This window comes from Nannospalax galili, unplaced genomic scaffold, assembly GCF_000622305.1.
Source record: "Nannospalax galili isolate Female #2095 unplaced genomic scaffold, S.galili_v1.0 scaffold179, whole genome shotgun sequence".
In the NCBI taxonomy this organism is placed as follows: domain Eukaryota; kingdom Metazoa; phylum Chordata; class Mammalia; order Rodentia; family Spalacidae; genus Nannospalax; species Nannospalax galili.
In genome coordinates this window covers 1,086,637-1,109,766 of record NW_008342627.1, presented here as the reverse complement: position 1 = coordinate 1,109,766, position 23,130 = coordinate 1,086,637, and the positions used below count along the sequence as shown (strand labels likewise).

The 23,130-nt window shown below is 46.8% G+C and overlaps 1 protein-coding gene across 2 annotated transcripts in view; it reads left to right on the top strand.

Moving 5' to 3' along the window:
* Positions 1-23,130, top strand: part of Usp13 (ubiquitin specific peptidase 13) — a 121,523-nt gene that overhangs the window by 40,140 nt on the left and 58,253 nt on the right. For both annotated transcript variants that reach the window (XM_008838657.3, XM_008838656.3), the window contains 5 exons: positions 3,508-3,629; positions 8,010-8,152; positions 10,922-11,106; positions 19,885-19,979; positions 21,691-21,878. In XM_008838657.3, the coding sequence (XP_008836879.1) occupies positions 3,508-3,629; positions 8,010-8,152; positions 10,922-11,106; positions 19,885-19,979; positions 21,691-21,878 (733 nt within the window). The remainder of the gene's footprint in view (positions 1-3,507; positions 3,630-8,009; positions 8,153-10,921; positions 11,107-19,884; positions 19,980-21,690; positions 21,879-23,130) is intronic.

Below are 23,130 nucleotides of genomic sequence, written 5' to 3'. Positions count from 1 at the left end.
GGGTGTGGGTTCCTGGAGGGTGGGTTCTGGAGGGTGTGGGGTTCTGGAGGGTGGGTCCTGGAGGGTGGATCCTGGAGGGTGGATCCTGGAGGGTAGGTCCTGGAGGGTGTGGGGTCCTGGAGGGTGTGGGTCCTGGAGGGTGTGGGTCCTGGAGGGTGTAGGGTCCTGGAGGGTGTGGGTCCTGGAGGGTGTGGGTCCTGGAGGGTGTGGGGTCCTGGAGGGTGTGGGTCCTGGAGGGTGTGTTCTGGAGGGTGGGTCCTGGAGGGTGGGTCCTGGAGGGTGGGTCCTGGTTCTATTGCTGTGGTATAGTTACTCTGTAGATCTCTGAACTTGGTGTTTTCAGTTTCAAGACTTCAAGAAAGGTGCAAAGTTTAGACTAATAGGGTCATGAGTGATGTATGCTCAGGAGAGACCTTAGACTTGTCCCTTGTTGTCAGATGTGGGATGCCATGGCACATGTGTGGACATCAGAGAACAGTTTGCTGGGGTTGGTTCTGTCCTCTGACTGTAGGAGTGGGTATTGAATTCAGGTTATTGGGCTTGGTGGCAAGCACTTCTCCCACTGAGCCATCTCACTGGCCCCCTGCTCCTTTGTAAACACAGACCAGTTCCCAGCGGTGAAAACAACACCATGACTCTTGCTGCATTTGTGCTCTTGAGCACAGCATGCTGTTGACTCCTGACACCCCATGAACAGAGTGTGGTGTGTGCTGGACAGTGTGTATGGCCAGGGTCATGGGAGGCAGATAAGACCCATCCCTCCTCTCTGAGATTAATGATCTAGAAGCTTGTGTCAGTGCTATCCTCTCTATACTCAGTTCATGGACGATCCCTACACAGTATCATGGTCTTTCTGAAACTTATTTCAGTCTTGGAACAGTTAAAGGGTGCGGAGGCACTGTGTGTTATTTGTCAGGTGTTGATAGAAGGCGGTGAAGGGGATGGTGGTGTTGGCTGGTACCTGATGGCCTCCCACATCCTACACCAGGTGCCTCTAGACCTTATTCTGTTGACCCCTCTTATTGAGCCTGTAGGTATTATCCATAGCTAACCATGACCAAAATGAACTTGGAAAGAGCTCATCCAGGGTCACATGCCCAGCAAATGTTAGACTAGGACTTTACTTTTTGCACTTTATTTATGAAGGTGAGCTTTGGATTAGCATTAAGTGAATACTTTTCTTTCTTTTTTGAAAAAAGATTTTTTATTTTGTGTGTATGAATGTTTGCCTGTATGTGTGTATACGCATGTATGTCTAGTGTCTACAGAGGTCAGAAGAGGGCGTTGGATCTCCTGGAACTAAAGTTACAGATTGGATGCTAGAAGCCAAACCTGGGTCCTCTGCAAAAGCAGCCTCCGCACCATCTCCCCAGCCCCTGAGTATGTTTTCTACAGAAAAGAGACAATTAATACCTTGAATATATTGAACCTATTCACAAAAGCCCAAGATTTGTACCTTGGTTGTGTATCCCATATGCGTTAAAAATCGAGGGCAGAGGGAGGTTCACTTAACTTGAGACTTTTATTTCCTCTGTACATAAAGTAATACAAAACTGCTGTACAGTGAGGGCCTTTTGATATTTATTTTCAGAATTGTACCACATAAACTTTGACATGCTTCTGTAGTCTAAAGCAACTGTCCTTCAGGGATGTCCTGGTGAGTCGCCTGTCCTCTCCTTGAGCACCAGGCTCCAATTTTAAAAACACTTAACTTATTGATTTTATTTGACGTGTATGAGTCTTTTGCCTGTATGTATATACGTGTAGTACATGGGTATTGTGCCTGTGGAGAGTGGAGTTATGGATGGTTGTGAGCTGCCATGAGGGTGCTGGAAACTGAACCCAGGTCCTCTGCAAGAGCAGCCAGTGCTCCTGACTGCTGAGCCATCTCTCAGCCCCAGGTTCCATTTCTTTTATAGATGGTGGAGCACCCGGTCCTTTATAACACACGTAACGTCCTTTTTGTCTCCATCATTCACTTTAAACAAACGCCTTTAGCTATTTCTTAAACTCACAGAATCTTCTTTAAAACTGCCTTTTGCAAAATTAATTTCTTAGAGTGTCATTTGAGTCTTTATTTTGGCATTTCTGACTCCTACTTTTTAGACTCTATTATGCTGGGATTATGTGTTTCTCTAGTTTTTCTTGCAATGGTTCATCTTTGAGAAGTGAACAGCTGAGCTGCATATAAAGACGCCGGGGCCCTGCTTCAGGGTGATGGCAGGTTAGACCCTTGGCTCTGGGTGACTTTGCAGACTCTAGTCTGACAACTGCCTTCTGTCCACACAGCCCGTTTGTTTGTGTATTTTCAGTGTGAATGGAACATGGCTCAACTGGTTTTCATCACCATAGTTCCAAACATATAAATACACAAACATGACCCAGGACGTGGACATCTCCTTGAGTGAAAGGTTACAGTGTCCATGTGAACATGGTGACAAGGCGTTTCCTTCAGTCACTCAGCTGTTACCAGGCACAGAGGTGGTGACTTGACAATCCCGATGGGGAAGCTGGTCTTTCCCTGGGGACAATAGGCTGCTCGGATGTTGGAGTTTCTCCTCCAACTTAACTCTGAAGGATCTTGCCCACTCTTAGAGACGGGGAGGTACAGAGAGATAAGAGGCAGCGAGGGACAGGGAGTCTGGATTCTAAATAATAGTGACTGTTTCTTGGCTGCCTACTTGGCTTCTCTTGGGGGAGGTCTCTTGTCTGCCACACATCATTTCTCTCCTACATAGAGGATAGTGTGGCCTTTTCCATGCTGGACGTGAGGGAAGCACACAGCCTAGAATCTGTGACTTGCCCAAAGTTATATTAAGTGTGGTGACCAGTCCTGAAGCTACCTCAAACCCACGCACTTTTAGGCCAGGGAGAAGGCTCGGTTGATAAAGTGCTTTGCTCTGTAAGCATGAGGACATGCGTTTGATCCCACCCTAAAAAGATGGGTGTGGTGGTACATGCGTGGAATCCCAGCACTGGGGAATCAGAGAGTCTGACTCACTGGCTGGCCAGCCTAGCTGAATCCATGAGCTCCAGGCCATCAAGAGACAAAATGCAGGATGAACACTCCTGAAGACTGGTTCTGAGGTTGTCTTTTGGCCCTCATAGGTGCACGTGTGCATGGGCACACACACACACACACACACACACACACACACACACACGCACACCATTCACTCTTTTTTACATGATAGCTTGTTCTTGTGAAATTAGAACCCTAAAATTATGGGCAACATGTCTGTTCCTTTAAAGTCTGTATGAGTTCAGTAGTTAGCATGTATGTCTACTCTGTGAGGCTGTGTGATGTGACTGATAAACAGATATGCATCCCTTTGGAAAGATGGCGGCCTGGTTCTCCCATCGTGGGGCAGGTGGACGGGCCTGTGTCAGGGTTAGCTGTAGCCGAGGTGCCCTCAGGGTCACATCCCTGTGGAGCTCAGCCCTCCTGGTGAGGGTCACCATGGTGATCTGTCCTCATGTTTTCTTCTTTGTGTTTTCTCTCCTCAGATCTAGATACTGATGACGATCTAAATAGCGACGATTACGAGTACGAAGATGAAGCCAAACTTGTTATATTCCCAGACCACTATGAAATAGCCCTTCCAAATATTGAGGAGCTACCAGCCCTGGTCAGTGAGTGTGCGTGTGGCTCTGTGTCAGGTGTGTGTGGTCGGGGAAGGCTGGTGGAAAGGAAGAAGAATGAACAAATTGTGGGCATGGTGGTGCCCACCTGCGACCCCAGCATTAAAGGAAGCTGAGGCAGAAAGATGGTGGGATTGAGTCCAGTCTGGGCTACATAGTGAGACTTGTCTCAAAACATCAAAATAAATGAAAAGAAGAATCTGAGCATTTCTGTCCTGTCCAAGGTACCATAGGGTGGGCAGCCTTTCTGCACCACTAGGCCGCACTCTCCTCTGTCTGTTGCTGGGCGTTTCACAGCATGCCCCTAACATGTGCGGGGGGAGCTGGAGTGGGACTGTCTCCCAGCAGAGGGATGACGCTGATTTTTCAGGCTTCCCATGCTGTCCTCCCCTCTGAGATTTTGTTTGGGAAACGAAGTCCCTCCCACTGGAACGCAGCAGGACAGATATGAACAGAACCTGTGCTCTCAACCAGCCTGCTCACCAGTCAGTTTCCTGGAGGCCTAAGTTTTCTTGAAACTTCTGGGCACTGGAGTGGCAGAGGGGCCGGGGAGGGTGGCTGCATCCTTCAGTCCTGCAGTGAGCACAGTGCCCCTGCAGCCCTCCCTGTCCTTTGCTCTTTCTTACTTCCCGTGTTGCTCCAACATTCCCTCCTTTTCTCCCTGTGTGGGGATCCCTCCATTTCCTAGAGCCCAGTCCCAGGTGGCAGGTGGGTCACAGTGTAGACGTGTCAGCTCATGTTGTCCCTCCTCCAGTTCTTCCAGAACCAAAGCCAGGCCCGTGCATCCCAGAGCCTTCCCACAGTAGTGACTAGCCACAACCAGCTGCTCGGTCGCTGCTGCCGAAAGGGGACCTCTGTGCTGGGGTTTCCATGTTCTGAGGGACTAGGTTTCTACACGTAACCTGTTTTCTTCCGATTTACCGTGTATCTAAATTTAAGACCATAGAAACTAGAGTTCTGCGTCTTTGTCCACTGTGGCCTTCTGCGTGCTAAATATAAGGCATCCTTTTCCATATGAGGGCCTCAGTGCTCCGTGAAGCTTGAGGAGTTAAATTACGGTTTTCTCTGATTCCCTGTGTTGACTCATGACTGTTAAAGGAGTCAACTATATCAAAGGATAAAATAGTCTTACTCAAGCCCTTTCCCTGAAATTACATACTAAAGCTTATATATCTGTAGTATTGAGGTTCTTACTGCCCATGTTTGATATAATTCTGGCCTTTCTGTTGGAAAGATTTTTATGTGAAAAAGTAAATATTAATCAAAAGTCTCAAACCAGGTATAGTAGGTCATACCTGTAACCTACTGGGGAGGCTGAGGCAGGAACCTTACTAGGAATTAAAGGCTGGCTTGGGCTAAGATCCTGTCTCAAAACCACCCCCCACATATACACATACACACATGCACACACACACATTTATACACACCCAGGGCCTGTTAAAATACTCTGAATGAACAGAATAGTGGAAGGGTAGAAACTCTTATTTAAAAGGAAGTGCCCTAGAAACCTGTTTCCAGCAAGATGTATTATACTTTTTAATAATGGTCTTTTAGAATACTTTAAAATGAAAGTTTGAATAAAATTTGCTTTAAAGAAATGCTTTAGGTTAAATGGGGCTGGAGAGATGGCTCAGAGGTTAGAACACTGGCTGTTCTTCCAGAGGACCTGGGTTCAATTCCCAGCGCCCACTTGGTGGCTAGCAACCATCTGTAACTCCAGTTCCAGGGGAACCAATGCCCTCTTCTGACCTCTGTGGACATTGCAGGACATGAGTGTACTTACACACATGTAGGCAATACACTTATACACATAAAAATAAGTAAAATATTAAGAAAATGCTTTAAGAACAGAAAGCCCCTCAAGGTGGGAAGGTAGAAGGGAGCCTGGGTTGATTTACTTGATGGCTGCCGAAGGGCTTTAGCTGCACAAAAGATTCTAGTTCTTTACTTTCTTTTCAAGCTTTTGCCTCATTTTTAGCATTTGGTGATTCTCTTTTGAACTTTTAAATAAGAAAAACAGGTTGGTCTCAAAAACGTCCAGCAGGCAGTCCCCCTCACCCCAGGAGCGTCTCAGCACAGAATTTCATTTGAGTTATTCTGTGAGATACACAAGGGAGTCAGACCATCTCTGGGTGATGGGGTCACAGTAGGGATCTTAGAGCCTGAGCAGCTGGGAACAGGCTGCCCTGTGCTGATTGCCATGGCGTGCAGACCCCTTCATGGCTGACCACAGGCCAAGGAGACATCACTGAATGTGGTGTTGCTGCTTGGAATTTCCACCATTCAGCTAACACAGATGTAGACAACCTCAGGAGAACAGGGTAATGATGAGATACAGTAAAAAAGCTAGGAAATAATGGATTTTTGCCCATGTGACCTTGCAAAGGCACTTCAGTTTATGTAATTTAATTTTAATAATGGTGTGTTTAGCAACTGTCCAGGAAAATGTCTTAAAATTTTACTTTTTCAATTTACTTGTTATATAAAAGTGGACTGGAGAGATGGCTCAGCAGTTAAGAGCACATACTGTTCTTCTAGAGGACCTGAGTTTGGTTCCCAGCACCCGTGTCCAGCTCCATGGGATTTGAAACCTCTGGCCTCTGAGGGCATTGCACATTCTCTCTCTCTCTCTCTCTCTCTCTCTCTCTCTCTCCCCCCTCTCTCTCTTCTCTCTCTCTCCCCCTCCTTCCTTCCTTCCTTCCCTACACACACACACACACACACACACACACACACACACAACTTGGGCCTGGGATGTAGCTCAGTGATAGAGCTTACTGTGGTACTGTGGGTTTAATTCCCAGCATCAGCCGGGCATGGTGGTGCATGCCTTTAGTCCTAGTACTCTGGAGGTGGAGGCAGGTGAATCTCTGTGAGATCGAGGCCTACATGGTCTATCTAGCAAGTGCCAGGCCAGCTGGATCTGCAGGAAGACCCTGTCTAAAAATGACAACAACAAAAAATTCCCAGCATCAAAACTAAATAAACAGTTGTATGGATTAAAGAGTCACCAAGCAATGGTTTGACGCATGTGTATATTGTGTAATGGTTTTTGTTTTAGACAGGGTCTTGCCATGTAGCCTTGGCTAGCCCTTCAACTAGCAACCCTCCTGCCTCATGCTCTGGCAAGTACCCCTTTCTCTTCTGCCTCTCCAGGTTTATGTATTCTGGATAGCTTCACATAAGTGTGATTGTAAGATGTGGTTTATGTGATTACTTTTTAAAAATTTTTTTTAAATTATTATTTTTATTTTATGTGTTTGCATGTATTGCCTGCATGTAGGTAAGTGCACCCATGTCGTGCAATGCCTGAGGAGGTCAGAAGAGGCTGTCGGATCCCCTGGGACTGGAGTTACAGATAGTTGTCAGCTGCCATGTGGGTGCTGGGATTCGAACCTGGGTCTTCTGCAAGAACAACCAGTATCCTTAACCACTGAGCCATCTCTCCACCCCCTGATTGCTTTTCTTCATCCAGTGAACATTGTTAGGATTTACCACATCACAGCAAGTATTGGTGCTCCACCCCATTTTGTTACCAAGTGATACTGTTCCATCGTATGAACATGTCACGGTTGTTTTTCATTCCGTTTGTCACTGACAGGCCTCTGGGTTGCTTTCATGTTATTGCTAAAGTGCTGTTATGAATATCTCGACACATTTTCATAGAGTTGCATGTCTTCATGTCTCTTGGGCGTATCACTCGTTGTGGATGTGCTGGGTCCTGGGACAGTTCTGTCTAATCATGTCAAGAAGTGCTAAATTGCTTTATCAAAGTGGCTGCACCGTTACCGTTCCACCAGAAGCTAAGTTTTTATGGACAGCTAGCGGGAGCTCGTAGCACTGGGCATGTGGGCTGAGGGAGGCTGAGGACCTGTCACGTCCTGCTTGGCGTGCTCTTCTGGTCAGAGCACGCCAAGCAGGACAACACACGTTTGCTCATGAGCTGCTGACCTATTATGAGACATCCAGGCACGTCCTTGTCCAGGGTCACATTTGCACAGATGAAGAGGTGGAGCCGTGCCACCTACACCCACCCCAGTGCTCTGGACCAGGTGCCACCAGGAATTCGTTTCGGTCTCACCTGTAACCCTCTCCTCACCCTTTCACCCCACTTGGTAGGGAGTTTCGGTGTGAACACTAAGCTCGAGCCGACGAGCTGAATTTGCTTCGTTGCCATCTCGTGTCATGGTCAGTGCCCCGTGCCAGGGTCCAACCCAGCCAGGCCCAGGGGGAGTGCAGGAAGCCGGGCTCTGGCCTTGGTGGGAGTGGGGTTCCCCTGTTCTTCAGTTAACCTGTGTTAGGAATAAGCGTCCACATTCATTTCCGGAGGCGGGCTCCTCAGTGTTCCCCCTGGCTTTGCCTCACAGGTCACGATTGCTTGTGATGCGGTTCTCAGCTCCAAGTCCCCGTACAGAAAGCAGGACCCAGACACCTGGGAAAACGAGCTGCCGGTGTCGAGATACGCCAACAACCTGGCCCAGCTGGACAGTGGCGTGAGGATCCCCCCCAGGTGAGTCTGCGTGACACGAGCCTAGTCCTAAAGCCAGCCAGAGCAAGTCTTCTACCTCTTCTCTGAATTCGCGATTACACGTTTTCTCACCAGATGCCGTTTATTTAAAAAATCAGATAAAAACTGGAAATCATATTAAAGGACTTAGGTTTAAAATTATGTATGTTACACGCATACGTGTGTGTATGTTTGTGTGTGTGTGTGTGTGTGTGTGTGTGTGTGTCATGAAACTTGAAAGGGGATCACGATGTCAGGGAGACATAAAAATGGAGGTGCCAGCACACGTGACACGGAAGTGGAAGGAGCCGAAGGAGCTCAGAGGCCGTGGAGGACGAATTACAACAAAGTGCATTGCATAAAAATGGCATAACGAGACCCATTACTTTGGACACTAAAAACATTCATTTAAAGCTGGGCCTGGTGCTGCACGCCTTTAATCCCAGCACCCGGGAGGCAGAGGCAGGCGGATGTCTGTGAGTTCCAGGCCAGCCTGGTCCACAGAGTGAGTTCCAGGACAGCTGGGGCTACAGGGAGACCCTGTCTCAAAAAGACAAAAAACAGAACAAGTGAAAACCCATTAATTTAAAAAAGGAACAAAGCCCGCAGAAGAAAGGGTCAGAGCTCTGATGTCGCCTTTGTGGCAAGTGAGGCCTGCTCTCGGCCCCAAGCCCTTCTCTCAGCAACGCTGTACGTTGTACACGCGTGCAGCAGTGTTTGGGGACTTTCTCCACCTGGTGACACCTGCTGGGTGGTGCATGGGATGGTCAGACATGCCAGTTGAAGCCTGTTGTCCTGGAACTGCCTCTAGCCGGCAGTGCAGTGGGTGGAGCCACACCTAGCCTCCTGTCCCTCGGAGGACACCTGTTCCCTTGGTTCTCAGCAGGCCTGAGCCCGGGGCATCCGTGGTGGTCCCCTCCTCACTGCATATCCTGTCCTGGCTTCTGCCCGTGTCTGTCTCCCTGACTCCGCTGGGGCCACCTCATCTTCCACACATCCAGACCTTTGTCTCTGAGCTCATTCTAGGGAGTCCGACTTAAAACAGCGCTGGGTTGTCAGAATTTGGTGGAATGCTTCCCTGGGATTCAGAACCTGCTCCTCGGTGCCAGTGTGTTTATAAGGCAGGTCTCAGGGGGGAAGAGCAGCTGAGGCTTAGGAACGTGACCCAGGTCATTGCTCCATGACCTGCTGCGTCTCATGCTAGAGAGCAGTGTTAGCGAAGGCGTGCCACTTCTTGACCTTGTCTTCTGTCTTTGCAGAAATGGGGCTGGTGGTGCTGATGTTGAGCAGAACTTACTAGAATTAAATGACAGGACTTTCTGCAAGTCACTCTACACATAGCTGACATCTAACGCTCAGTTTCATTGATTTCTTTTCTCATTAATTATGTTTGTAGCATGTATAGTAGGGCACAAATAGCTGAGATAAATCCACTTATTAAGGGAAAAAGTTTGTCTTGGCCCCTGGGTTTGAAGGTGTCACTCATGGTTAGTGACCCCATTACTTTTGGTCAGTGGTGACACAGTACCTTATGGTGAGGGACATGTGGTGGAACAGGCTATTTAGCTCACGCTGGGGTGGGAGGAGGGAGGACCAGGGTCCAGGGTCCCTTTAGCGGTGCTTACCAATGAGCAGAAAACTTTCCCCTCAATCACGCCTTTATTTTTAAAAGTTCTGTTAGCACTTATTGATTATATTGATGAGACTCAGTGAGTTCAATTAGGGATGCTTACAGGAGCATGGGTGAGGGGTTATAACAGAAGCACAAGCTCCTCACCGGTCTACACCACTAAAGACAAGGTCTCTCCCTCCCCAGCAACATTAACTGCCTGTAAGTTCTCAGGGAGGGGTTGGGCCTCACAAGCCCCTTCCCAGTCCATGATGGGATGTTGACAGGCCCATTCTTGTGCAGGTAATCACAGTGACTGGGAGTTCAGGAGTGCAAAGGTCATGTCATGCCCAGAGGACAGTGTCCCAGTACTACTACTGCCCCTTCCCTGGCTCTTAGGACCTTTCTCTCCTCCTCTTCTGCAGTATTCCAAGTCACAGAGGGGGTGATATGGACGTGACATTTATGGCTGAGCCGGCAACAGCCTCTTATTCTCACACGCTGGGTCTCTGCGGTACCTGCCTCCCACTGTGGAGAGGTGTCTCTGACCAAGCTGGCTGCAGCAGTAATCTGTAAGCCTAAAGTAAATATTTAGACAAGTCGACAGGTGCATCATGTCCATCTAACAAAGCAAAACTGTCCTGCTAGGTCAGCGCCACCTCTTAAAGGCTCTGTCACTACTGTGACGCCAAGCTGGGGACCAAGGCGTTAACACACGGGTCTGCAAGGGAGGAGCCTGGACTGGGCTGTAGCATAGGTTTTATTTAAGCTGGGTTACCATGCGGGGTTACTGCTTTGGAATGGAGGTGTCTGTCCACTTGGGATCCTCCATGCTTGTACTTGTTGAAGTGTTACGGTCCCTCATGTGGGAGTTTTAAGGATCTGACTCCTCTTTACCTTTCATGACACTTGTCAGTTTCCTAAAGTAAAAGATCCGACTTGGTGATGAGGAGAGGAGCTGGTCCTTCTGGGAGGCGGGCAGGGTGGTCCTCTGCTCTGGATGGGCATGCAGTGACGTTCTGGACGCAAAATGTGGGAAGCACATCTGTTATTCTGCTGAGTTTCCTATGGCCCTTCAGTGTGAGTGGCTGCTGGTTCTAGATGTCAGTGTTCTTGTCATGCCCTGGCTGCTCTGTTCTGACCGCTCTTCTGTGACTTTGCAGTGGCTGGAAGTGCGCCAGGTGTGATCTCCGGGAGAACCTGTGGCTGAATCTGACTGATGGCTCTGTCCTGTGTGGGAAGTGGTTTTTTGACAGCTCAGGGGGCAATGGGCATGCGTTGGAGCATTACAGAGACACAGGCTACCCGCTGGCCGTGAAGCTGGGCACCATCACGCCTGACGGGGCAGGTGAGTGTGGCTTTACACAGTGGAACGACACACACTCATGGCTCACGTTTATCTCATGGTAGCCAAGCCCTGATTTTTGCCTCTTGTTAGCTGTGAGGTCTTGAGATTCTTTATCTTGGGGACACTGAAGGGATTTTTCTCGTGTTTATTCCAAGCATAATGCATTTAGCCCAGTGGCCCACAGTAAGGTATAGGGCTTAGCTGCTGTTTGTCTCATGGCTAAGCAGACACAAGCAGGATATACAATCTGGGAAGTAACACACAGAACTCAGTGTACTGTTAGGGTAGCAGGAGGCAGCCCTAGATGTCACTGTGGCCGTTAGTACATTTAGGGATGAATGATATTGTGGAGAAATCAGTTTTAGACAGTTCCCTGTGGGGCTGGAGAGATGGCTTAGATGAGCGAGCACCCACTGCCACACCTGACAGCTGGAGTTCAGTCTCTGGGACCATGTGGTGGAGAGAACAGACTCCCAAAAGTTGTCCTCTGACCTCTGTGTGTGCCCCGCCTGTGCATACATACACACGCACATGTACATACACACAATAAATACATAAAAATGTAAAAAAAAGATTTCTTACATTATCAGCCCCTGTATTGATGGCTTTCACGGTTTGAAGGTTGGAGCAGCTTCCTACCAGACCGGCCAGCTTTGGGATCAGGTCTGTTTCTCTCTTGCCCTCCCGGCCCTCACACCATCTGCTCTAAATGCTTAGCTTTGGCCACATTTCACACTTCATTCCCCCACCATTTGTGATGGAAAAGGTCAACAGCACCAGGTAAAGAATCCAAAACAACACAGCACTGGCCAAGTTCTTAGATCTTAGTTCTAAGATCTAAGCATCTTGGAAACATTGATTAAGCTCGGCTCCACACCAACAACCAGCCCGGCTTTGCCCCTTCTGCTGTGCTCTGTGTCTGCCTGTTTCTTCTCTGTTTAAGCTACGATGCTGGTTTTAGGAGGTGTCTGTCCTCTCCCTTTCCTCTTCAACGATTATCGGTGATGGAGTTGTCCTGCCTCAGTCTTTTCATTCGGTGGGTGCTCTCTACCTCTGTCTCTTGCTTCCTTCGTGAGCTGGCTCACTTTGTGATTCATTTTATGATTGAGCATTGGCAGTGAGGTCATGTTAGGATTATTTTGTTCACATTTTGGAGAATTTTCCTACTTCCAAATTTCATGGGATTGTTATTATTGGTTTTTGAGACACAGTCTCACTGTATCACTGACTGGTCTGGGACTCACTATGTAGTCCAGGCTGAACTTGAACCTATCATTCTCCTCCCCTAACTTCCCATCATGGAATTATTTTAACTCATTAGAGAAAAGTGGCTGCAAGGGTCCCAGTTGTCAGCACCAAACATTTTCCATCCAAGTAAACGACTCTCTATGTGAACCCAGTCTCACTCTGAGTGTTCCAGGATTTAAAGAGAAATTCAGGCCAGGGAGTTGAGGCTACAACCACTCTGCTAGGTCATGAGTAGGGTTGAGTACCTGATGTAAGGCCTTCTCTGTGCCCTTTAGGGTGTTACAGAAAGACTCGCAATGTAGGAATTTTTTTCAGGTAAAACTGCAGGAAGGATATTACATCTATACTTCCCTGTGTTCTGTGCTGTCTTGGGCATGTTTCTTATAGAAACATGAAAGAAATCCAGACTGTGATGGTCTGGATTTTTGACAGGATCCAGAATCACCCATGACATGTCTGTGAGCGAGTTTCTAGATGGAGTTAATTGAGGGAAGATGGGCCTTAAATGTGGTGGCAACTTCCCGTGGGTCCCAAACCACATAAAAAGGAGAAACTGAGCCAAGCATCGGCATTCATCCCTGCTTGCTTCCAGACTGTGGACCAATGTGACCAGCCACGTCACGGTCCTGCCACCACGCCTTGCCCACCATGACAGACTGAACCCTCAGACTGTGAGCCAAAGGAATCCCTTCCTCACTTTACTTTTCTGAGGTAACCAAAGCAACTCAAGGAAGGGAGGGTTTATTTTGGCTTATGTTCCAGAGGGATAAAGTCTGTCATGGAGGGGGAGGCACCGCACAGGTAGGAGCAGGGAGCAGAGGGATCATGTTTCCGTCAACATACAGGAAGCAGAAAAAGCGAGCTGGAAGTGGGCTTAGGCTATCAACGTGCAAATCCCACCCCCAGTCATGTGCTTCCTCCAGCAAGGCTCCACCTCCTAAAGGCTTCATGACCTCTCCAAACAGCACCACTAACTGGCATCAAGTGTTCAAATGGGGGACATTTCTCACTCAAGTCACTGCTCATCTTTGGATTCCAAACAAAAGATCAGGCATGTTAGACACAGAAAACTGGTATGTAAGTGTTTAAATAATTAGCTTTTATTGAAACTGGTCTGCCATGAAGGCACAGGCTAATTCTTGTCTGTGTATCTTAAAACTTTTTAGATTATTATTTATTTTTATTATTATTATTTTTTTTGTGTGTGTGTGTATGTGTGTCAGGTATGGAGGTTGGAGGACAGCTTGCAAGAGTAGGTTCTCTCTTTCTACCATGTGGGTTGTGGGAACTGAACTCAGGTCATCTTACTTAGCAGCAAGCATCTTTACCTACTGAGCCATGTCGCCAGCCCCCATCTTCTCTATGTATCTTTAATTTTCCAGATTCTTGTCTTTCATTTTGAGGCAAGTTTTATATTTTCCCCTCTATTACATAAGAAATCGATATTCAATGTAGCTAACATGCAGAATGTTGAAAAATTTAGACAAATAAATGTAAGTCACTTGGAGCACAACGTCTGAGCTAATCACGGTGGTCCATTTTGGTACTTGCTGTGAGCCTACCTTTGTCCAAGGCTCCGTCTTAATTCCACCCTATATTTTCATGAATCTTATGCTGTGTGAAGTCTGTGATGTTTCTTAAGCTTCCTGAGGAGAACTCCAGGTCACTGGGGCTTGCTTTGCGTTCTGAGCCCTTTTACATGTATTCAAATCTTTAGATGTTGACTTTATTTCAGATAAATTCCTAGAAAAAAAGTTGAATGTTAAAAATTTTCAGCTGCCAAGTTTTTCTTTTCTCCTTTGGAGTGTGTATGCATGCGTGCGTGCGTGCGTGCGTGTGTGTGTGTGTGTGTGTGTGTGTGTGTTATTGTGTGTGTGTGTGTGTGTGTGTGTGTGTGTGTAGGCCAGAGGTCAGCCTCGAATGTGGCTCCTCAGAGGTCATCGGCCTGTTTTTAAGGCAAGGTCTCTCACTGGCCTGGAGCTCCCAGATGAGGCTGCTGGCCAGTGAACCACAGGAATCTTCCTGTTTCCGCCCTTCTCAGAGGTGGGATTACAAATACCACCATACCTGTTTTTTTTTTTTTTTTTTTTTTTTTGTTTTTTTTTTGTGTTTTTGTGATTATTTTTTTTTTTTTTTTTTTTTTTTTTACGTGTTTTGAGGATCAAACTCAGGCCCTTATGCATGTGTGGCAAACACTTTACTGACTGAACCATCTCCTTAGCCCCCAAGTTTCTCTTTTAAAGTTGTCATAATGTAAATTTCCACTAGTAGTGTATTTCAACAAGTCCTGGATGTCTTTGGGCATCTGACATCTTATTTGAATTTGCTTTTCTAGTGAGGTCAAACATTTTTCATATTTATAATTAAGTTTTATATTCTTTATTTTTTGGCTTTCTGAGACAGGGTCTCCTATCCCTGGCTGGTCTTGAACTCCTGACCCTCCTGCCTCCAACTTTCCACTGCTGGGATCCCATGCACCAAACATCTAAATTTTCATTATATTCTTGGCAATTTGTAGTTTTGTTTTTTTTTCTGAAATTTTTAGACTGACCTTCTTTTTGAGACAAGATCTTGGTATGCATCTGTGAACTCACTCTATAGCCCAGGCAGGCCTTGACTTTGTGATCCTCCTGCCTTGACCTTATGAATATTGGGATTATAGATGTGAACCATCACACATAGCTTCTTAGGTTTTCTGGTCAGTCTATGTGTAGGTTTTCTTTTATTTGGTTTTATGAACTCTTTACTATTAAAAATATTAACTGTCACAGTTGTTAGGAAGGAGAACTATCTTTTTCTTTAGGAGGGAAAACTTTTGAGGTTGGTCTTTTGTCAGCTTTAGTTTGTTCATCCAGTGTCTAAAACTCTGGCTTCTACAGGTTGGTCCTGTACCCTGTGATGAGGTTTCCTGAATTCATACTTTGGAAAAAAGATCAGGTTTTGAATTCTCATGTGTGGCATTGGGTTTTAATAAAAGATGTTCATCTCGTTATTTCTGGCTAGTTCATAGATTGTATCAGTGCTCTTTTGCTTCCCTTAAATCTCTTTAATAGCTGTCTAGCTGCAACTTTGTTTGTTTAAAAGCCAAAAATGTTCACAAAAATGTGTGAAGTTTCCTTAAGGGTTCAGTGGGGAGCTTTGCAGATCTTGAGGCATGGAAGGCAAGGTGCCCTCTGTGTGGGGTTGAGGGTAGCAATTTGGGGTGGTTACTTCTGAGGTACTGAGGGGCTGAGGGATCCACCTTACTCCCTAGGTCCCTCAGGTTAATTCAGCTCACAAAAGACAGAGTCTCAAAGTGAGGCCATTTGTTTTCTAGGTCATAATGAGAGCCACCACTGCCAGTCTGTGGGCTGTTTATGTCAACTTGACCAGTACATTTTTTTCCCTGTGGGAGCTAAATTATATTTAGAAGATTGCTTAGTGGACACAGAATCCAAGAAGGCTGAGTATTCAAATATTCAATGGTGGCCTGACCCCCCCACCCTGGTTTCCTTTCCCAGGGTTGGTGTACCTGTTCCGTGAGAACCTCCTCAGTCTAGAGGGTCTCTACTTAGGGTTTCATTTTTCCCAAGAAGTCCTGATCTACCAGATTAGGCCAGGGTGATAGCATACATCATAAAAAATGGCCTTCGTATCCAGGTCCACTCTGGGTCCCCATGGTTACAGCAGCAAACAAAACAAGAGACACCACACAAACAAACAAAGCTTTCCTGTGTGGGAGGGACTTTGTTGTGGCCAGCTAGGTAGAGGTTCTGACAGACAGGGGATAAGGTGAGATGGAGGTGAAAGGGTGTATTAATTACTTTGTAGAAGCTGCTTGTTTACCTCCGAAGTACTTCTGTGCGTTGGGTGACTCGCAGGCCAGTGGACCTGCCCCACAGCGCCTCGCCTGGGCCTTTCTTCCTCCTTCTCACCCCTGACCTGGGCACAAGCTCCCATGAGTTTCTCGCAGACCAAGGGTATGGAATCAAGGCACTGATCACTGTGTTTGAGCTGTAACCTGGCTTGTGCCCTCTCGGTGTGATGGGAACACTTTATGCTGGTGCACTGTGGTCCTTTTTACAGGATCCTTGTTAGGTTGGCAGGGGTAACCTGGGACAGCAGGGCTTAGACACCATCTTTGTTGCACTCTGCTGTATCTCTAGTATCTTGCATAGTTCCCTACACATAGTAGGTGCTTAGTAAAGACTTGTGCAGTGAACAAAAAGGGAAAGGACACATCATTGCAACTTTGTATTGATGTCTTCGTATTGTATCTGTGTTTGTATTGATGGCTTTTAACCCATACCAGTTTCCCTTCCCTGACTATTGTAAATGTTTCAGCTGGCCTGGGGATGGTCATGCACTTTGCCTGTGTTCATGTTGTGTTTATTTTTCTAGTGCAATGCAGGAAGGTTGTTTTCTGCAGGTGGTGGTGGCGGACAGGCATGGTGAGAGGTATGGCTCTGTGGATAGGTTTGACCTTGCTCAGCCCTTTTCTGCTGCCCACCAGGACCTGGAGTTCTATCTCTTAAGTTGGGGGCCCAGCAGCAGTGATCCCTGGTTGCTTGTTTCTTTCTAAGCAGGAGAGGTTGCTGAGATGCATCTCTACTTCTCTGCTGTTTTGGGGGTTTGAGGAAAGAGCTTGGGCTATGCAAGTGAACCTTAGCTGAGGAGGTGCCTTTTGAAGTCCCTCATAGAGATCCCGAATTACTTCTAAGACCGTTTGAGATATTAAACTTTAAATTTATGGGGGCAGAGACCCTGTTTTCTTACTTACTTAGCCTTATCTTACTTAACGTTATATTTTTAGCGTGTATTTAGTTTTCAGTTATATTTGTTGGATATAATGAATGAATTAATGTACTAAGCAAGGTTGGCCAGTTGTACATAGATCCCAAGGCACACCATCTATGAGATTTATTTTAAATTGTGAGAATTACTTATAAACTTTTATTTTTTGAAACAGGGCCTCATGTAACCCAGACTGGTCTCAAACTCACTATGTAGCTGAGGATAACCCAGAATGCCTACGTTTACTCCTCCACCTCCTAAGTGCTAGGCTCCCAGGCATGTGCCACCAAGCTTGGTTTATGTGGTGCTGGGGATGGAACTCAAGGCTCTGTGAATGCTAGGCCAACATTCTACCAACTCAGCTCTACCTCTAGGTCATTGCTATTTTTTCAATTAGAACATTACAATAAGTAAGGGGAAATAGAAAAGGAAAATGAGTCTTTCTATTCAGGTAACAAATGACGTTTTTCACAGATTCCTCACACCCCAGTCAGTGTTCATTTCTGCTCATAACTTTTCTCCATTATTTTTAACTTCTTTTATGAGATGCCTACCACATGGGTGGGACATTCCTGCAATAAGTCTCATTCTTTATCGTTTCCGTGAATGGCTGCGTTGGGCTCTCTGGGTTTGTCATTCAACTGGAAGAGTGATAATTCACTTCTAAAATGAACACGGTTGCTCACTGGACATCCCCCCCTTGGACTTCATAGCCTTGGCTCCTGACTCAAGCTTTGGGCCCTGCTGGGGCATGTGGAGGGTCATCTTGCCACTACAGTTCCTGAGCTAAGACAAAGCTTTGCTAAGCTGAATTTGGAGATGAAATGAATTTCCCAGTGAAAACATAGAAGGCGGCCTCTTCTGCCCTGAGCCCACTCACAGCTACACGGATGATCCATCTCTTTACAGTTCTTCCTGATCACCAAGTATTAGGTTCAAGTTCATTTTAGTTCATTTTAGGTTTCTTGTCTGGTACTCCCTAAGTTGTTTTTGTCATTGATTTAAGAAATGACTGTCTGACTGAATCGTGCAGACGTTTATGGACATTTAACCCACTTGAGATAGGAAATATTACTTTAATGTAAGAATCACCTAATAAGTTAAGAATCACTGAAGACGGTGAAATTTTCACCTATTTCAGGATCCTGGGCAATGTCAATGGTGGGTGATTCTAATACTTTTATTATTTTCTCATAGGGATGTGTGTGCAGGAGACCTTAGAAGCCAGAAGAAGGTGGGAAATTCCCTGGAACCGGAGCTATAGGCAATTGTGAGCTGCCAGGTGCTGGGACCCGAACCCAGGTCCTCTGCAAGAGCATTCTGAAATGCTGAGCCATCTCTTCAGTACCTGGGATTGAAACCAGGGTCTCATACATGGCAGGCAAGCACTCTAACCCTGAAACCACATCCCTGGCCTTCAGTGGCTTTAAACCAGAGGTTTATTAAGTTGTAAGTTTTCAAAGCTGCCTCACTAGTTTAAGACAACTGAAGTTCCAGTGCCTCAGGAGCACCATCCTCACCTTGCAGCCAGTATTTGGAAACATTTTATTTCTTGTCACTGATTAAAAATGTTAGCATACTGGGGCTGGGGAGATGGCTCAGTGGTTAAGAGCACTGGCTGCTCTTGCAGAGGACCCAAGTTTGAATCCCAGCACCCACATGGTAGCTCACAATCATCCATAACTGCAGTTCCAGGGGATCTGACACCCTCTTCTGGTCTCTATGGGCATTGTATGACATGAGTGCACTTGCATGCATGCAGGCATAACACTAATACACATAAAATAAAAATTAAAAAATGTTAAAATGCTTTTTTCAGATTGTTCAAAGCCTTTTTATTTTGGTGTTTGAACTTTTTGTTGTTTCTGCTCTTTCTAGAATCTTTCCACTTTGTGGGTTTTGAAAGCCCTTCCTCTACTTCTGTCTTTGGGATAAAGCCTACTTTTCCTATTTGGAGTTCTGTGCCGTCTCACACAGAGGGTCTCTAGCCTGCCATTTTATCAGGAACTCTGGAAACTGTAATTGACTTTAGGATTTTGTCTTTTGTTTGTTCTTGGTAACACTTGAATTGTAGTGAAACAGATATCAATGAGGGTCACTATCCACAGAATAAAATGTGCCTATGGGGGAAGAATAGGAAGGGAAGCTCCACAGATAATGTTCGTTACAGGAAGACCAACTTCCTTTTGGGGGGCAGTGCGTCTCTACCTACCTCAGTGTAGGGTTACAGGGTCACCATAGCATCTGTATAATCCCTGTCCCTATCCTTCACAATGTTCTAAGGAATAGGAAGCTCCTTGGACAGTCTAAAGACCCTGAAGAATGGCATTTTTGTATCTATTTTTCTTGTACTTCATTTTCCAAATTTAGAAGGGAAGAAACTGTGATCTGTCTCCCCACTGGTCTTCCTCCTCTGATCCTCTTTCCCTCCTTCCCAACCTTAGAATTATGCCCTCCAAAGTTTTGTTTAAAAAGCCTAAGACTTAGGCATTTAAAGTTATTTTACCTTCAGGTGTTTTTTCCCCTTGCTTTAGAAAACTTGTTTTTCTTAACTTCCTGAGCTGTCAAGGAATTGATGTGTGTGTTTACCAAATACCCGTGTTTGCTGTTTATCATTTGCCGCCATCTCAGCTGGGTGTTGTGAAGTGTCACTGATGGCCCACTCCTGCCTCGTGTACTGGAGGCTCAGACAGGACATGCCTGAAGTCGAGGGACCATCATGATTACACATCTCAGTGCTGTTTCCTCCTCACCTAGATGTCTATTCTTTTCAAGAAGAGGAACCTGTTTTGGACCCTCAGTTGGCCAAACACTTAGCACATTTTGGAATTGATATGCTTCACATGCAGGGGGTGAGTAAATCTTTTGTCTCTAATTCTACATTGTGTTGGTGGGTGGGAGGGAATTGTTTAATAAAGAATTCTACAAATATTCTTTACTTAATGGATTTTGTTTTATTTTTTAAAAAATGTTTTATTATTTTTATTTTATGTGTGGGAGTCTATTTCCTGCAGGCAGGCAGGTGCTCCAGTATCATGCAATCCCTGTGGAGGTCAGAAGAGGATGTAGGACCCCCTGGTACTGGAGTTATGGACGAGTGTTAACTGCCATGTGGGTGCTGGGAATTGAACCCGAGTCACAGAGTAGCCAGTGTCTTAACCTCTGAGCCAGCCCGCTTGGATTTCTGCTTTAACTGCTCTATCTACTCCAGTTTAACTGATTAGCCTTTTCTTTTGGATAGCAGCTTAGGATTTTTTTTAACCTTCATCAAGTACTAGTCTATTTGGACTTGCAAACTTTTCTCTCCTTCGATGGGTAGTTGTCTAAATCGCTTTTTTTCACTAAATGGAGACGTATAAGGAGATGACCTTTCACACGATCTGTGGCCTCCATCACTTTAGTTAATTTCAGAAAGGGAAGTGGGGCCGCTGGGTGTGGACAGACGAGGCCTGATTCTGGCTCCAAGCTGCTGTCCTGACCGAGCGGCCCTTGAGGTCCTCAGTGCCGGGCTGTGCGCCTCTTCCTCCCGGAGCTCGTCTCCTGGCCTCACAGCCTTGCTCATGTCCCCGGTGCCCGGCTTCTCCGCCCTCCTTAGCCGGCGCCCGGCTTCTCGAGGCCGGGACCACAGGTGTCCACCACACCGGGTCTGGAGGACTGGGGTCGCCCGGGCTCCACGCCCCCCACGAGCCACGCCCCAGCCTTTGCGTCATTACTTCCTGTCAAATGCGTCCTGCCTTCTTCCTACCCTCCCCCCATCCCCTTTTTTGTTGAGACAGGGTCTCCCTGTACCCCAGCTGGCCTGGAACTCACTATGTAGACCAGGCTGGCTTTGAACTCACAGAGATCCGCCTGCCTCTGCCTCCCGAGTGCTGGGACTAAAGGTGTGCAGAGCCCAGGCTATCCCCCCCCCCTTTTTTTTTGTGACAGTGTCTATGCGGACCAGGCTGATGTGGACTCAGAGCTCTGCGTGCCTCTGCTTCTCAAGTGCTAGGATTGAAGGCATGCACCGCCGCATCCAGCCTTTACTCCCACTAAAGAAAAAACTTTCTCCTGTTTAAAAAAGTTGTGTTAGAAATATATAATATAAAGTTGTTCTTTTACCTAATTTCTAGTGTGCAGTTTTGTGACATTAACTACATTCACATCCTGTCCAACCGTGTCTCAATGTCTCCTAAGTAGAGGGTTCATTTTCTATGTAATTGGAGAGCATTATCAGTGAAAACCATTGCATTAGTAATAATTCATAAGCATATGTTTTGATTGGGAATCCCCCTGTAGCCACAGATGGCCTAGAACTCCCTAGACCAGGCAGGCCTTTGAACTCGTATGTGCGTGTGTGTGTGTGTGTGTGTGTGTGTGTGTGTGTGTGTGTGTGTGTGTGTGTGTTTTGGTCTTTTTGAGCAGGGTCTCCCTGTAGCCCCAGCTGTCCTGGAACTCACTATGTAGACCAGGCTGGCCTCGAACTCACAGAGATCCACCTGCCTCTGCCTCCCGAATGCTGGGATTAAAGGCCTGTGCCACCACACCCGGCTATTTTTGTTTTTAAAAATGGTGTTGTCTCAGACAGAGAACAGGCTCCAGGACAACGACATGAAGCCACGGATCAGTGAGTGGGAAGTGATCCAGGAGTCGGGGACGAAGCTGAAGCCCATGTATGGCCCCGGGTACACCGGCCTGAAGAACCTGGGTAACAGCTGCTACCTCAGCTCTGTCATGCAGGCCATCTTCAGCATCCCAGAGTTCCAGAGAGCGTAAGTGCCCGCTGCTGGGCTGCAGTGCCGCTGGTATGCTGTGTTCCCTTTGTGTTCCCTGGGTGTCCCTGTATGGCGGTGCTGTGACTTCCTACCCTGAGGCCTTGTGACAACAGTCGTCTGTTGCTGTGGAGCTGACGTGAGCTGAGGCATGCTGGAGACAGCAACACCGCTGGGGCTTTGCTGCCTTCACAATGACGTCTGCTTTTAGGCCGTACCCTCTGCCAAGAACCCGCCAGCCAGATCCTCTGGAAGGGCCAGGAGAGCCAGGGACCAGGGACCTGTGTGGTCTGCATGTCTCTAACAGGGGTGTGTGCAGACGATTTTAGATTTTTATTTTCACTGCTCAGAGTGTGGTTTTCAGGCTGGTGGAGTGCTGGGTGTGGGTCTGCAGTGAGTGTGAACACCGAGTGAGTACCTAGAGATCCTAGTATCAATCTTATATGTTGCATTTCATTTTTTTTTAATGATAGTTTTTTTTTTTTTGGTCTTTTTGAGACAGGGTCTCCCTGTAGCCCCAGCTGTCCTGGAACTCACTATATAGACCAGGCTGGCCTTGAACTCACAGAGATCCACCTGCCTCTGCCTCCAGAGTGCTGGGACTACAGGCATGTGCCACCATGCCCGGCTTCTTAATGATAGTTTTTTAAAGCTATCATCTGTCTGAGTTGAAGTTTGGCTTTTCGCTATTCCCTTGGCGGCCCTGATTTGGGGTGCTGCTTGGCTGTGCCGGGCCAGGGCTGCCATCTTCCCCCATGTGTCCCAGCACACAGTTGTCTGTGCTCCTCTTCTTCCTTGCCTTGTGCTTAGGATGGAAAAGCCTCATAGCTTAGGATTTTAGCTGGTCCACTCAGTGCAGGAAATGATCTCTAGTGTGGGTAGGCTTCCACATTGGTTTAAGGACATGTATGGAAGAGGACATGTGTGCCAAGACTGACTGGCATAGAACACGCTAGGAACAGCACAGGGCAGCTTTACCCACATGGAGTCGAAGGCCTCATGGGACTTCACTGAAGTGTCCCAGGTAGCGTCCTTTCCTCTTGGCATTTGTGTACTTAACGTTTCTTACTCTTTTCCAGCTTTGAAAATAATATTGTCAGTTTCCATCATCTTTCCCATTAAGAGTGAGCTGTGCTCTCTCTCTCTCTCTGTCTCTCTCTCTCTGGTTCAAGGGTGAACATAAGGGGGTGATATTTGGCCTGAGGGAACACACAAAGAGACAGACATTCAATAAATAGTCATGAGGACAACT